The sequence below is a fragment of the Saccopteryx bilineata genome, chromosome 10 (assembly GCF_036850765.1).
Source record: "Saccopteryx bilineata isolate mSacBil1 chromosome 10, mSacBil1_pri_phased_curated, whole genome shotgun sequence".
Classification (NCBI taxonomy): Eukaryota; Metazoa; Chordata; class Mammalia; order Chiroptera; family Emballonuridae; genus Saccopteryx; species Saccopteryx bilineata.
Window position 1 is genome coordinate 66,358,144 of NC_089499.1, and position 17,182 is coordinate 66,375,325.

A 17,182-nucleotide genomic window follows, 5' to 3' on the forward strand; every position below is an offset into this window, starting at 1 on the left:
AAAATATCTCTCCTGATTGGGGTTTATGGGTAAGTTTTGTTAAGGAATAATAACCAATATACCTAATTCTTCCCAAAGGAACATAGGTGGTCCACTGGCCAGGACAGATGTTACAGCCTTACCGTGCAAGTAGTCACACAGGATCCCGTTCTTAGAACCGTTTGCATCTTGAAATTCTTATTAATTTTTGAAACTGTTTTATTTTACCTAGAGCTCTGCAAAGTATATAGCCAGTCCTGAGTCTCACCGTAGAAACACAGATAAATGGGACCTATTAGAAAACTAAAGGCAGATGGACTGTAGCACGTGCTGTTACACAATTTTGGTGTATTTTGTTTTGCAAATAGTTTCTAGGAATGTGGGCATGATTTTGAAAAGCTATTTATCCTGACATCTTACCCCCAAAGACTCTCTAGGCTGTACTAATTTTAGAGTCATTTGGTTTTCTGAAGGTTCGCTTAGTGAAGGGCAGTCCAGAGTACTCCTGTTTGTTTTTAAATGGATCAAGTGGCCTTCGGGGTTTGCATGAGGCATCAATTATTTAGGAAGCCAGCCATCTCCAGCAACACCTCTTGTTACTAATACTTGATAATGTCAATTAAACCCCCCCTTCTGCAGCCTGTCCCGAGGATGAGGCCTATTTAACTTGAATGGTTATTTTACATATCAAAAGCCCTGTAACAGAAAGTAATTTGTATTTGCAAAGGGTTGGTTGTAAATATGATTTACGAACAACATTTCTCAATTGTTATCAGAGTGGTGTCCTGTGATCCCCGCGGGGCCTCTTCAGCTGAACTCTGCTCAGTCCATAATGAGGCATTTGGCGGATCTTCTTGCGGGCCCACATCCCGGTGGCCGCTACCAGCCGGTCTCGTGTTCTGCCTTGTTTACAGCTGACAGCGTTATTATTCTGATTTGGGCTCTGCTTTCTTATCATATTGTTGTGTTGAGGGAGACTTTTCTTCTTCGTTTGTGTTTCCTGGCAGGGCTTTTCTTGCCTTATTGACAGTTTGTAAAAAATATGCATTAATTTGGAGTTTCAAGCATGTATCATGGTGTCTCTTTACTGTGTTTGCTTGAAGTTGATTAATGATAGAACCTCGCTTGGGGTCGGTCTCGGGAGAGTTCTTTCACAGGTTCCGCATGTTAACTAGCAAAGCAGAACACACAGCAAAGCCGTGGTTACCCAGCCTCCCGCCCTCCATGCTCCCCACCAACCACCATTGTCTTACAGAGTCTCAGTTCATGTAATTATTTGAAGATTTGCGTTCATCCACCCAGGATGCTGTGACAGGCCTGTTTCTGGTGCTCAGAGTGTGGTCCTCAAGACCTGCAGCATCACCTGGATGTTTATCAGAGGTGCAGTCTTGGGCCCCACCTGACACCTGCTGAGTCACATTCTGCATTTTAACGAGATGCTCAGGTGATTTGAGTGCACACTGAAGTGTGAAAAACACCAGTGAGGAGGGGAGGCCTACTTCTGTCCATTCTAGAGCAGCCCTGTGCGAAAGAACCTTCTGTGATCATAGAAATGTCTTCCCCTGTGCTGCCCAATGTGGTAGCCTTAGCCACATGTGACCCTTGGGCATTTGAAATGTGTCCAGTGCCACTGAGAAACTGAATTTTAAGTTGTCTTAAGCTGTAATTGGTTTTAATTTAAAGAGCCACATGTGGCTCATGGCTGCTGTTTTGTTCAGTGTTGTCCTGGAGTGTGCTTTTGTGCTGCCCAGGACAGTTCCATTTCATTGGGATGGGAAGTTCTCTAGGTGAACCTGCTCTTGTATTTTCAGGCACCCTGTACATGTCAAAGAAGAGCCTCTCGACCCCGAGGAAGCTGAAGGGCCTCTATCCTTAGTGACAACAGCCAACCACAGTCCAGATTTTGACCACGACCGAGATTACGAAGATGAACCAATAAATGAGGACATGGAGTGAACGTCTGGGTGGCCAACCCCAAGAATGAAGATTGGGAAAAAACAAAACAAAACATGTCAAAAGTTAGCAGTGAAATTATTCTCCATTTGTTGTCCAGTTTGGAGGAGTTTCACTACATTTTGACAACTCTGAAATGTGTTAACTCTTAGTGCCATCAAGAATCCCATTTGGGAGTATTTTTGATTTTTCTACTTTTTGTTGAAAAAGGAATTTGTACTCTGTGCATTGGATGGAACTTGTTTGGTACTTGGGATTTTCCTCTCTTCACAGTCAACATCTGATGTAAATTTGCTAAACTAACTCACTCTTAGCAGCAGACTTTGAACTGCAGGCCTGCGTACGTTGGACCCTGAGGACACCCAGCTGAGCATGTGCACCTGTGCTGCAGACAAGCCTCTGCCCAGAACTAAGGGTTCCAGTGGACGACCTATTTGCACAGTACTGCATGTTGATTATCACTGCCTTCACTCCTTTTTGTTTTTGTTGTTTTGGTTTTTTGTGGGTTTTTTGGGGTTTTGTTTTGCTTCCAGTTGGGATGGGGAAGGCCTTTGTGTGTGTATTAGGGGGAGGGCTTAAAAATAATTATCCCAAATTTTTTAATGTATTGCTTTTTTTTTTTTTTTTTTTTTTTTACTTCTACTATACCATTTTAAGTTCTGACCTCAGGCCTCCACTTGGGCCCATGGCCTCCCAGAGGCTTTAAAGTTTTCTGTACCTTGTGATGAATGTTAATAGGTGTTTTTATTATACAAAGCTGAATGTCATTTCTTGTCTGTAGTTTTCTGTCACTCATTCCATTTTCCTTCAGACATCACCACATTTTCTCTAAAGTCAGAAGACATTCCGTTCCCGTTTGGTCTTCTTTAAAAAGGCCCCACACACTGCACTCTCCACATGAAGGTCCTCTCACATAGATGAGAAGTCATGCCAGAAAGAGAATGAATGACAGAAAAAAAGAGACACACTTGAGACACAGCACAGATGCATTCCACAAAGCAGTGTTGAAGGTGGGGAGGAGTCGTTTCAGTTTTCCTTTTTTTTTTTATAGTCACCATTATTAATAAATGTCACAGCATCTTACCAGCACAAGGACATATAGGCAGCACCCCCAGACATCTCAGAGTCATCAGACTGACAGTCTGGCTATGGAATCCTTGTCTCCTTGGCCAAGTTGTGATGAGCCTTGTTAAGCCAGTGTGGAGTGCTGGGTTTGCAAAACGGCCCGAGAGCTGGCTTCCCTGAACAACTTTGCTGAAAGTGGTGGTGATGGTGGTGGTGGTGCCGGATTTAAACATCCGTTCTAACCTGCTTGGTGGCATTCATCTGTTTGAATGCAAATCAGATTTCAGATTGCACTTGTGGGGGTTAAAGAAAACTGAGTTCAGCAAAGGCTGTAATGTTCATTTCAATGTGCAGATCTGCTTCTGCAGTTTAGTTTTGTTACGCGGTATGATCACACCAACCCAGTATCAGAAACTAACAGTGAAGACATCGAGGAGATGGGCGCATCTCAGCCTGGGCGCTTCGGGAGCAAACATCTAGGATGCGACTGTCAGCGCCACTCCTCCTGGAGCCTGGACACTTCCACTCTGCAGCCACTTTCCTGTCACTCATTTATTTATTCCTGTAGGACCGTAGGTCTTGTTTTTAGTTTGAGAGCCCTTTGGAGCTTAATTTATACTCTCTGTACCTTTTTTTCTAAAATTACCAAAGATATTACACAAAGTAAATTATGTTCTGTTTCATGCTTTATCTGATGAAGCCAAATATCCTCTGTTTGTTGATCAAAGGAGGCGAAAGAATTTAGAGGCAATTGATGAGAATATAGGCTATTGCTAACCTGAGGAAGAGAACTGCCACTTCTTCATGAGTTTAGAAGACCAAGTAGGTAATGGAACCAAAGTTGTTACTTTTTTCAGTTGTTGGTTTTTTCTCTTCTGTATCTCTACAGACACCAAAACTCATTCTTTAAAGAGATATTATGGAACTACTGAAGATAAAATAGGACACAGTATTAAAGGAGCAAATGAAGAAAGGGTGTCCCTCTAAAAAAGCCATGAACGACACCCCTCATGACAGGGTGTCCAGTACAGGAGACAGTTAAGATCAAATTCAGAGAAGACAGACAAGCTTCCGCAGTGGGACTAGACCACGTAATATGACTTCTGGAATACATTTCTTTAAAAGAAAGATTGTGTGCCCCCTTTGTTTAAGGACCATGCGATGATTACTGCATTAATTTTGGCTTATCTTGGCATATATTTTCTGGGTTTTTATTTTGTTTTAATTTTTTTCCTTTTTTCCTGATTAGGGTTAGGTCAGCATTTCTCATTTGATTAAAAAAAAAGTAACACTCTTGTCTACTCGTAAGCTTGGTACAAAACCTTTGGCGGTTAACTGTTAGAGCTTCACTCTGCTCTTCGTATAAAGAGCAGTCTGGTCACTCGAGACTTTTTTTAACTTTTCCAGACAGCTTCATGATGTGCAGGCAGTAGCCAGACAGGGTCATGGGAAGGGGGCCCTGAGCTTCTAAACTGAGTGGTTGCTGGTTAGTTTGGTATTCAAAAGAGGATAAAAATCTGGTAGATTAGTTCATTCTCAGCATGTGTAGCTAGACATGAGTAAAGATAACAGCATGAGAAACTGTTAGTACGCATACCTCAGTTCAAACCTTTAGGGAATGATTAAAATTTTTAAAAATACATTTCACTCGGTTGCACTTAGTCGTATGTCTTGCATGCTTAGTCTAAAGACTGTAGCAAAAGGGAAAAAAAAGCAAAAATTAGATTTTACATATCTTTGCAGGTATCACAGCCTTGCAGAAGAACCAACTGAAAAACAAAATTCTCAGGCTTCACAGCAAGCAAACTTCACTATGATTTTTACAATTCTGATTCTGTATCCCTCGGGGCTATCCCAGTTGCTTCTTTAGGACGGGGTTTATTATGTTGTACATATATCCCAGTGTGTCTGTGTGACTGTCTATTTTGGGGGAGGGAGGAGGGTGGTGTTTTCTTTTTGTTTGTTTTTTTTAGATATTGTTCCTAAAAAGGAATAAATACATACACTCCTGTTTGTCAAAACACCTTTGCTTTTTGTGCAACTGCTTTATATTAATAATGCTTAAAACTTAGCTTTGGGGGAAACTACTGTATGTAATAGAGTTGCAGAACATGCTGCACATGTGTTTAGTTATCTTCGCTCTAAGAACATTGGAGGACATTTCCTGACGTGTGGAAGGGAAACATTCCCTTTTTTGTAACATAATTGACAAGACTTATTTTTCCTCTTCTCATTGATCAGAACATTTTATACAGGTTTTTATTTGTGTGTGTTCATCTGTTTTTTGATACATTTCTATCCATTGTGTTTACCCTATCACTGCCTTCCTATCTTAAACAAGTTCATACATTTGAAAAGAGAAAAAGAAAGTTTTAGAAAATGTTTTCTCCTACTGAAGTAAATATTTTGCATGATGAAATTGCAGGATCACACTTTCCAAGTTTATCAGTGAAGTAGTGACTAATGATGGGGAGTGTCTAAGCTATTGAACTTTTTGTATTAAAAAAAACTTTACAAGGTGCCAAGATGTAAACACAATTTGTTACCTTCTCTTTTTTTTCTCCAAAGAAAAGCAGACATTAGGGTGATAGTCCCTTGTGTCAGGCAGAGGCCCTGTCAGGAATGCAGACCACCCTGTTTGTCCTGGTACGCCGAGGACGCTGCCGAGTGGCCCAGCAGCACAGGGACATAGCGAGGCTTAGGTCTGAGATCAGTAGCTGGCAGCCGCACCCTCGGACAGCTCTCACACTGCTCCCAGCATCCCATCAGACCTGGTAAAGAGCGCTTTGGATTCTTAACCTGAAGTGTGAGGTAAATCACTAGCTATTTCATCATGAAAAAAAAAATATATTTCCTCCTTTCCACATTTCAGCCGAACTCCATCTCCAGGGGCACAAAGAACACGCTTACAAGGATTCTGAATACTTTTGGAACCTTTTGGTTAATAGCATATACCCTCTTGGTATTTTAAATGTTTTTGAGAGTTGGGTTCGCTTTTGACCTGAGAATGAGATATATAATTCTAAAGGCATTTCGCGGGCCCGGTGTCGTTCACAGCACCTCTGCCGCCGGGCGCCTGGGCAGAGATGGTGCAGTGCGGACCATGCTCGTGTGTACTGCCCGTGACGAGAACCTTTCTGTTTTCTGTTTTGTTTTGATAAGGCATAAAAGAAACTCATTCCTTGACATCAATTGTAATTCCATCATTCCGTGTCTGTGGATACAGACAATAAAAAAAATGTTGTGTAGTCAGTACTAATTACTGACATGATAGCATTTTCAAATGCAATAAAAATGCTGGTTGTTCACACTGGTAGTAAAAGTCGCCACAGCCTAAGTTTCTTTCCCCTTCTGACTTGCTGGTATTATATGTTATTCATGTGCCTTGGGTTTGTCACTGGCTGCTCCAACACTGAATTAAAATCGGTCTTATCCTTGAGGTTTCAAAGTGAAAGTCTCCACTTAGAGAATTGTAAAAACAAAAAAGAGAAGGCTCTCCTTTTCTCTTAAGGAAACATATCCTTATTTCCTTTATCAAATTTTATAGAGAAAAACAAAAAGTTTAATAACTAGCATTAAGACCAAACTAAAATTTCAGAGGAAAGCAGTATCATGAATAATTCATTGAAATTTCACATCTGCAAGATTAGTCATCCAAATAAAATGCTAATGTCAAAAACATGCACCGTCTATAACATTCTCATCAAGAAATCTTTTTGCACATAATGATAAATACTTAGATTAGAACAAATGATTTTATAAAAATATTCTGTCAAAAATGTGCTACATAACTGCATTTAGTGAGGAAAATAGTAAAGCACCAATAACTAAATATTCCAGAAAAACCATCTTGATCTTTAGATATTTTTAAATTGCTTATCTCCTGTAAAAGTACTCTTTAATGTTACTCTGTTGTATATACTCTGTGGGTTAATGACTTTTGGCATCACTTTTCAGTAAAAATTGGTTCATTGCAGCCATTTACTACCTTTTGGATCTCATGACACATGTAAGCTAATCACTAAAATTTTGCAACACACCAAAACATATATTTTTTGCCAGTCTGACAAAAAAATACATATAATTTTGATTCAGACCAAACAGCTATTGTTGTGTTGACTGTTGTCATTTTTTTTATTTGAAAATTGCTGGTCTATTGAAAGAAAGCACATTCAGTGACCAAAGCATGGCAAGAAAAACTCATGCAATTCAGACCATGGTACACAAGCCAAGCGAGGACTTGAAAATTAACCTTCAGTTTTTATTCAAAATACTGGCTGATGCTGAGGAATATGTGAATATACCTAGTTTTGTTTTGAAGAGCCCATATTAAGGGAAAATTTTTTTTAAGGTTTTGCTGTTGAGCTGTGATGTCCCCTTTTCATGACCAGTTAAGCCAGGTTAGGAGTTCTCTAGCCTGATAATTCATGAAACAAACCCTTACTACTACTCTGGCTACTACGAAAATAATATTAGGGTTAACTGAGATTCCTTAAAATGCCAGGCTTAAATACTAACTACAGCATATTCAGATGGTAAAATTAAATATGCACACATAGTTGAATAAGCTCAAGGACCCAAACCAAGTATGATGATGCATTAGTGGTGATTTTGTAGGTTGATGCATATAGCACATTTTAATTGAATTTCAAGAACTATGCTAAAGCAGGAACATCCTCTTTTACATACTTACTTCAGGCTTGTCACTTAAATAAACAAGGCAACAAACCCAAAATACTGTTTTTTCTTTTAAATGGGGTCTTTATATAAAGTGCCTTAATTTTAAGGAATGCCATTTTAATACAAACACATACAGATACATGATAGTAACACCTCCCTTCTCCAAAGAAGATCAAAATCAAGTATAATTACTCTTATTGAGTTTTGTTTCTTTGATGTTACACATTTATGTTCAGGGTAGTAATCACAATTTATCTTTCATCATCATTGTAGTTGAATCAAATAAAAATTTTATTCAAATAAAGTTGGGTCTCAAACCTTCATTTAAGGAATTGACTGATTGATGAAAGGTTTAAGACAATTTACATTGGAGGGAAATTAAATTACATACAAAAACACTGGTTTAACTGTGGAACAATATTTGGATTAGTAAGTCATCACTCTAGCTATTAACCCTACTTTTATTTATTATTAAACAGTATTTTATTTTAAAATAACAATCTATGTCATCTTATTTCCACTCTGTAAAATGGCATTTGATGCTTAATACATATATATATATATATATATATATATAAAATCAGTGTTTTTCAACTGCTGGTCTGTCAGAAATTTTGTGCCAGTCCACAAGAGTTAACCACTCTGATGTATGAAGATTACACACCCAGTGACCTTAGTTGAATTCCCATATGCTCAGGGTGATTGCTACCTTAGTGGTCCCTGAAACTCTATTTTCAATGGTCCCCAAGTGTAAATGCTTGAAAACCACTGAATTTCAAATTCTTGATTTTCCTTTTTTGGGGTTTATACTGAGACTATAAGGAGGAGGAAAGACAAGCTTCAAGTTATAATTTAATTTGAAGGTAACTGATCTTTCAAGAATTAATTTCAGCCAAAGCAATAATCATTATTTACCAGCATGTGACATTTTTATCACTCATCATATTAGCAAATTTCCATTGAAAATGCTAAAATGGTTTGTCATAAGGCAGATAACTGCTCTAGCTGTAAAAATGACCAACACAAGTGCCAGTACTCAAACATTAAATTATACTGTAATTAATAAAGACAGTTAAACTGTCTACTAGCAACAGCAATTTAGGTAACCACATTTGATCGGCTATAAATTGTAACTACATTAAAATTCCAGAAATATTAGCAATATGGATTACTTGATGGAAGTTGGTGCTGATCACCAACTCTTTTTTTTTTTTTTTTTTTTTAAACAACGGAAGCACAGGTCAGGTTGACCACAAATCCATGGACGAAGATCAGGCCTTAGCACTTTTAATCTTGTGAAACAAGCAATTACAAATAGCTGCATCGATTTGTTAAAAAGCTTTAGGTGACATAAATTGTTTCCTGTTTAGCTTATTGCTCTGATAAAGATAATGTCACAAAGTCCAGTATTAATTAGGGCCATAGAAGAACACAGGGTGGCTTCCAAAGATTTGTCAGTCCTTTGGTGATTGTTCTCAAGAGCTGCTCTCCCTGGCTCGCTTCTCATTAGTAAGAGAGATGGGAACTGCTGTGTTGAGTGAAGTCTTGAGCATCAGTTCCATTTCAGGTTCTAAACTGAACTGCAGGATTTCAGTCTCGCTTTCTTACCACTTGACAAAGAACCACATTTTTAAAAAAGCCTTCCAAATAGAATAATATGCAAGACATTTCAGCCACTGAAAAAGCTAACACTCTCCCTTCTCAATATATGGTACTACACATGTTTCTTTGGGTTATTTCTACACTTAAAATACAATTTTAAATGGCTTGTGCATGTTATTGACTTAACATAAATCAAACAAATGTATCATATATACTTTCTTTAGGTTGGCAGGCCACTTAGAAAAATACATTAGTTTCTGGTGGGGTGGGGGAGAGCCTAGAGAAAATTTATTAAATAGAAGTTTTTACTGTAATAGAATATTAATGTAGGCCAATGTTCATTTGCCATTAACCTGATCCTTTTTTAACATACACATGCTTTTTATTATTTTGCACTCAAGCAAAAATTCCACATTCAAACACTCCATCTAGTCAAGAATGTCTCTGGCAAGAAACATATAAGGAACCTTGACCTTCAGAAAGACAGCAGACATTGTCCACACTGAGCACTAGCTTCCCTAGGCAACAAAAGCAAACCCAGGCCTCCAACCTGAGGTGGGCCAGTCAACAGTGTGGGATTGGGAGAAACAATTCTTCAAATCCTTCCTCACTGCTACTTCCCCAGCAACACAGATGGAAACGTTTGATTTGCAACATAAAAGATTCATTAATTACCACTTGAATATTTAAAGCTATTTTGCAGTCTAACAGATAGATAAAGCAGTGAATTAAAACCTCTAATAAAATTGTAAAAATATTTCGGTAAGTTTACCCATGTTATGATTTAGGGAGAGATTCAAGCATTCTCACAAAATAGAATCTTAGCAGTTTTAAAGTATGTATTTGAAGGAAGGAGCTAAGTGCTTCAGGAATAATTTTCTTCTTGCTTGCAAATGTTTACAGTAATTTATTTTTGAATCCAGCTTGTTACTTTAGTACTCTGTGGATGGGACAGAAACCTACCAAGCATGTTAGAGCACTGTGTGTCTGATCCAGAAATTAAAATTCTTTCAGAAGTATCCTTCCAGACTGAGAGGTTTAGACACTATACGTAAAAGAGATTTCCTGCCCACAAAATGCATCAAATCTAAAAACACCCAACTCCCAGAAGGAGTTGGTCTTTCCCACCTCCTGCCCAGCATCAGATTTACTTACCTATAATCCGTTATAACATTTCAGTATTTGGCCCTTGTGACCTTAGAAGGAGAGAGCATGCTCCTCAAATCAAATACTAGAGAATCCAAGAGCCAGGTTACGGGTCCCAGCACTGACTATGATGAACTGGGTGACTTTGGCAAGTTACTTCATCTCTTTGTTCCTCAGCTTTCTCTTTCTCTTAATTGAGGTCATTTAACTAAATTATAAAAAGGTTCCTTCCAATTTTAAAGTTCTAAAAATTTAATAACATATTCCTCCTTAGGGACTTTTTGTGATGAAATCCATGGTCTCAGAATGGAGTTTGTGTGGCAGTCCACTTTTCATCAATATTAAAATATTGTCTAATTAAACTCTGCCTTGTAACACGCCCTGTTAGGAGTAAATTTCACTAGCATGCATGATGCTTCCATCCCTCTGTTCATCCGTCCACAAATAATCATTAAATGACCTGCTCACATTTAGTGCTGGAGATCTAATAGGGAAAATAGATGCAACCTTGGTTTCATCAGACCCAGTAGTTCACTGGGAAGACAATTCTTAAACATTTGGCTGTATTGTAATGCAATAAGGGTAATGAGAGGAGGAGTACAGGAATACAGAGGAAGACCACCTAATCTTACTGGGGACAATCAGAGAGGCTTCCCAGAGCATACAATGTTTAATTGAAACCCAAAGGATATCTAAGAATATGCAAGGTAAAAAGGTGAGGCGAGTTCCATGCAACATAGCTGGAGTATGAGAGGCATGGGACTTCAAAACAGGGTCAGCAAGAAATGTTATAGACAACACTAAAGTCATCATTGCAGTTACCGTAAGTATATGACAAAATCATAATTCCAATCATTGTTAACAAACCCTGAGTGTTTCACACAGTCTAGCTCAGTCATTCCTGAGGTGTTGCTAATCCAGCTGCATGTTCAGCTGAGGAAATCGCCTCTCTCCACCCTTCTCTTCTGGCCACTCTGGCCACCTTGCTTTTTCTGGACTCCAGGAATGCTCAGTTTCTATTTTCTTTCTGGTGGATGTGCTTTTCCTGGCTCTCCACATGGCTCACACCCTCCTCTCTTCCAATATTGTTCTGGGAGAAGTGTTTCCTGTCTACACTCAACACTCTGTCCACTGCACTCTTTGCCTACTTAATTTTCTCCATTGTGCCTAGCACCTCTCCACATTATGTGTCTGTCTGTGTCTTTGCTTATGGCACATCTCCCTCCAACTACCAGGGTAGAGAAACTGCCAGGTGGTTCACTGCTGCACCTCCAGCGTGAGGACCAGGAATTGATGCTAATGTTTGTTGAGTGAATAAACAAATGTTACACTGCTCGGAAGGTTGGAGTTTGCATGAACCCCTGCCTTCAGATTCCAGAGCCTGCCCATGTAAACCATTCTACTGTATTTCATGGCCAACCTAACTGAACTTCATTTCCAAGATTCTCACAGCAAACAAGGCAAGAATAGTCAGCAGCAAATTTTACAGATGACAATGGGACTTTGTAAGTCCCTTGAGCTTCATAAGCTCAAGGTTGCATGGAGAAGAATCTTAAGAGTTGGTATTTGCCCCTATGCCTGATTCCATAGCCCATCTGTTGGCACTGCTCATGCCACCTGCCTCTAAAGAGCCTCTCAACAAGATTAGGATTCAGATCAAATATGCTCACATGATAACAGAGCTTTCAAATAGAATCAGTGTTGTTCATTTTTAAGATATTATAAAGTCAAATAATGTGGAGATGAAACATTTAAATGTGCCCTCATTATTAAATACAACAAATCCTGGGCGTGGAACAAGACTGGATCTGTTATGTGTCATGGGGTCTTTATGATTTGCCTCACCTCAAAGAAGACTATTTCTGCTGCTGACTATATGGTGAGCAGCCCTACATTTTATTGAATCTTCCCAATGGGTACATTAAAAATCTTTCAAATAGATAGCTACATCTATACCCAGAATCCCACACTTTAGCTTAGATCTGGTGTCCCTGGAGAAGACACCTAGAGCAACTGTGAGCCCCTTGAGGACAAAGCTCCCTCTGTCTTGTTCCATGTAGGGCCACCCTGAATGTGCCTATCAGGGAATGAAAGATGCTGGGAGCTGGGACAGACAGGCCGGGATGTAGAGCCAAATGAACAAAATCTCAGTCTCTTGGCCTCTTGATGGCCATAAAACTTCGATCAAGTTACTTAAACCTCTGTGAACATCAGTAAGAATCTCACATTACAAGATACAGTGGTACCTTGAGATATGAATTTAATTTGTTCTGTAACCGAGCTTATAAGTCAGTCAACTCGTATATCAAACTACCAATACTGGACCCGTGTGCCAACGTGCCAACTAGCGGCAGCTTCCCGAATCATGATTCGCATTTCGGAATTTCGCTGAATCTCAAACAAAAATATGGACCGAGTTGCAGCTTGTATCTTAAAAATTTGTATGTTGTTCTGTTCGTATCTCAAGGTACCACTGTATTTCTAAATGATTAAGCAAGATCATGTATGTGAAGAGTAAGCAATGGAAAGCATTGTTAAACAGAATAGAGTTTCAAGGACAAACCGACCCAGTGCCTGTCCTCTTTTATACTCTGGCTGGAAACCAGACCTTAGTGAAACAGCCTCATGATGAAATGTAAAATTCCGAGTATTACGAGAAGATGTAATCCACAGAAAGATGTGTGCTTGAGAAGGGTCAGAGGATGTCTTCAAAACAAGAGACTGAGTGAAGACCCAAAAGGTGAGCAAGAATCAGCCAGGTGGACTTTCAGTGTCCTCATTTACCAGCATTCATTTCCATTCTTCAGTAGAGCTAATCATCCCTCTCCCTCACTTCCGTCAGTGTTACTTCCTCCACGTCACACTTTCCTTTGCCTGCTCCATGCTAATCCCAAGACTCTTATTAAAACCATTGAGAGAAATACTCTTACTGAAGGAACTGTTGATTGGCCAGGAACACATGACTTGTTTTTGCTATCATATGGAAAGGGCCCACCTAAATTAAAGGAAGGAGGTAAAGAGGGACAAAAGAGAAAGAGACACAGGTGGAGGAGACCCAGGACAAGACTGAAAGCTGAGATCAAGACCAAGATGGCAGTCCAGGAGGGGAGAATGACCCCAGAGCTTGGAATAAGAAGTAGATACACTGATCACAATATTTGGGCATCTGGATCCAGCCATGCCTGAACCAAAACATATGCTCCTGGATTTTCAATTACATGAGCCAATAAATTATCCTGTCTATGCCACTTTGAGTTGACTTTCTGTTTTTTTGTAATCAAATAGCCCCAATGAATGCACTATGGAGTGTGTGTGTGTGAGGTGGGGGGGATCATTTCACAGAGGGAACAATATTCATCAAGGCCCTGGGGCAGAAAAGAGCATTCCAAGTTCAAGGATATGAAAGGAAGCCTGTATGTGTGGAGCTCCAAAAGCAAAGGAGAGCTTGAGCTAGTTGATGTTCAAGATGGAGGCAAGGGGTAGACCTCCCGTTGTCATGGCTTCATGAGAAAGACTCCTGTGACATTCTAAATAAAGCCTTGTTCTACATTATCCTTCTCCAGGTAAAGTGAGAACTTGACACACCCTGGAATTAGGGATAATCATTAGAATGGCACCTCTCTGAGGCCAGAAGAGAGGCAAAGTGAGTGTTTTGTGTTCTCATGAAGTACAACGTAATTCAAGATGCCAAAAAGGGATAGTTGATGAGAGTCCTTGGAAAAGAACTAGAATGAATTTTATATCATTTCTCTCATTTCTTGATCAGAAGGAATTTGGCTTCTGGCTTGATTAAATGCCAGGTTCAAATGCAGAATCATAGCTAAACAAAAAGAAGGATAACTAGCCATGGAGCACAGCTCCCCAGAAGTGGTGATTTTTTTCCAAAACATCTTCATAGTATCAAATAAGCAAGTCAGGTAAGAATATAAGAGATGCGAAAGGCAGAGCAAGATGAGAAACACAGAGAATGGACCTGAGAAGGGAACATGTGTGATGTGCTTCCTTCCTCTCTAAATATTGTCTCTCCCTCCCTCCCCATTTGTCCCCCCAAACCTTCATCTCCCTGCCTGGAAACCCCACACTCTCCTACCACAGGTGGCATTCTTCAGCTCGAGCTCAGCTAGCATGCTGCTGTATGATAATGTTACTGTTCTGGCCCAGTCTCCAGTCTGACTGCCTGCAGTTCATGCCATATGAGTTGTTCAATATTGTGAATATCGCCCATGGTTTCCACTGTGTAAATAAGCTGACCACAGGTCCAGAGTAAGTGTGCCCTGCTCTCACCATCGAAGAACTAAAGCGAAGACTCTTGATTGGGCCAACCTGGATTATCCCCTTCTTGCCAGTCAGTCAGAATGACTAACAGTGGGAAGGATGTCCTCATACTGGCCATACCTTTGGGAAATGTTTGCCATAATCACATTGAGTAGGGTAAAAATCTCCTTTAAAAAACAGAAAGTGCCTGACCTGTGGTGGCACAGTGGATAAAGTGGCAACCTGGAAACCCTGAGGTTGCTGGTTCAAAACCCTGGGTTTGTCTGGTCAAGGCACATATGGGAGTTGGTGCTTTCTGCTTCTCCCCCCTTCTCTCTCTCTCTCTCTCTCTCTCTCTCTCCTGCCCCCCTCTTTATAATGAATAAATAAAATCTTTGTTAAAAAAATAAATAAAAATAAAAAACAGAAAGTGGTTCTGGGGAGACCAAAACAATTGTCCACTACCCCAACTAGTGTTAAACATTGCATTGAGTTCACATCATTGAAAGAGGGGTCCCTAGCCCTCAAGTTGCTTATAATCTGGTCACCCTTTAGAGACTGACCATTCATCTCACAAGCAGATATTCTAAATTCCTGAGAGGAAGGAAGCACATCACACATGTTCCCTTCTCAGGTCCATTCTCTGTGTTTCTCATCTTGCTCTGCCTTTCGCATCTCTTATATTCTTACCTGACTTGCTTATTTGATACTATGAAGATGTTTTGGAAAAAAATCACCACTTCTGGGGAGCTGTGCTCCATGGCTAGTTATCCTTCTTTTTGTTTAGCTATGATTCTGCATTTGAACCTGGCATTTAATCAAGCCAGAAGCCAAATTCCTTCTGATCAAGAAATGAGAGATATGATACAAAATTCATTCTAGTTCTTTTCTAACTATGCGCCTAAGTGCCTACTATGTATCAGACACTTTGTTAGACTCTGAGGATTCAGTAGTGACCAAAGCAGGAAATAATCTCAGCTTCCCAAAGCTTGTTTTCTAGAAAGGGTAAATGGGGAAAAGTGGTTGGCAGAAAAAAATAAAGTAGGGAGGAGAGAAAGAAAGCACTTTGGAGAAGGTTGGTGGGTTGATTGCCATAGTAAAGACATCAACAATAAGGTGACATTTGAATAAAAACTTGAAGGAGGCCCTGGCTGGTTCGCTCAGTGGATAAAGCATCAGCCAGGTGTACGGATGTCTTGAGTTCTATTCCCAATCAGGGCACACAAAAGAAGTGACAATCTGCTTCTCCCCTCCCCCTTCTCCTTCCACTCCGTTAGCTGTGGTGTCTCCATTAGTTTGAATATTGGCCCCTAGTGCTGAGGAGAGCTCAGCTGGTCTGAGCGCATGAGCCTCAGGTGCTAAAAATAGCTCAACTGATTCAAGCGTTAGCCCCAGGCGGGGGCTGCCGGGTGGATCCCAGTTAGGGTGCATGTGGGAGTCTGTCTCACTATCTCCTCTCCTCAAAAAAGAAAAAAAAAGACTTGAGGGAAACAAGCCATTTGGCTATCTGGGAAGTAGAACATTCTGGGCACAGGGAACAGAAACAGCAAAGGCTCTGAGAGTACAGCATAGAGGGGAAAGAGGGTTGTGAAAAATAAGGACAAAAAGGTACGGGCAGCAGATGATGCTTTGAGTACATCTAGAGCAGTGGTAGTCAACCTGGTCCCTACCGCCCATTAGTGGGCATTCCAGCTTTCATGGTGGGCAGTAGCGGAGCAACCAAAGTATAAATAAAAAGATAGATTTAACTATAGTAAGTTGTTTTATAAAGATTTATTCTGCCAAACAGCGAAAATCCGACATAAAGTACTTGGTAAGTAATTATTATTATATGCTTTAACTTGCTGTAACTCTGCTTTATAAATTTTATAAAGTAAAGTTACTTCCCTACTTTATAACTCACCATTATTGTGGAACCAGTTGAATGTTAGAAAGTTTTACTACTAACAGAGAAACAAAAGTGAGTGGTAGGTATAAAAAGGTTGACTACCCCTGATCTAGAGTCTCATTGTGAGGACATTTGCTTTTCTGGGTGACATGGAAACCTTTGGAGGTTATGAACACAAGAATGACATCCACTGATACGGGTTTTAAAAGACCTCTGGCTGCTGCATTGTTAATGTAAAGAAGCAAGTGTGAAAGCAGAAGGATCCATTAAAAGAAAGACTGCGGTGGCTTGGACTAAGGGAGCAGCAGTAGAGATGGTAAGAACAGTTCTATTTGGAAAATAGAGCCAGGGGACTTGGCTGATGAACATATTGTCACTCATGAAAAATGAAAAGGGTCAGTGGAGACTCAAGTCTTGGTGAGATAAACTGAAAGGATATAGTTGCCATTTACCAACTGAGAAGACTTCAAAGGCAACAGGTTTTGTCCTAGACTTTCAAACTCAAGAGGCTTCTTGACTATCCAAGATATGTTGACTAGACAGATGATGAAAAGTATCTAAAGTTAGAGAAGAGGTTGGATATGTGCAGGAGTATGTGTTAGGGGCAGGAAGGAG

The 17,182-nt window shown here is 40.0% G+C and overlaps 1 protein-coding gene and 1 pseudogene across 17 annotated transcripts in view; one reads left to right on the forward strand and one right to left on the reverse strand.

Moving 5' to 3' along the window:
- The window catches only part of FOXP1 (forkhead box P1), a 671,570-nt gene extending 665,248 nt beyond the window's left edge, over positions 1–6,322 (forward strand). For all 17 annotated transcript variants that reach the window (XM_066245805.1, XM_066245816.1, XM_066245813.1 and 14 more), the window contains one exon: positions 1,791–6,322. In XM_066245805.1, coding sequence (XP_066101902.1) covers positions 1,791–1,935 — 145 coding nt within the window. In that variant the 3' untranslated portion in view covers positions 1,936–6,322. The remainder of the gene's footprint in view (positions 1–1,790) is intronic.
- LOC136314022 (serine/threonine-protein kinase VRK1-like) overlaps positions 5,614–17,182 on the reverse strand; it is a 28,491-nt pseudogene continuing 16,922 nt past the window's right edge.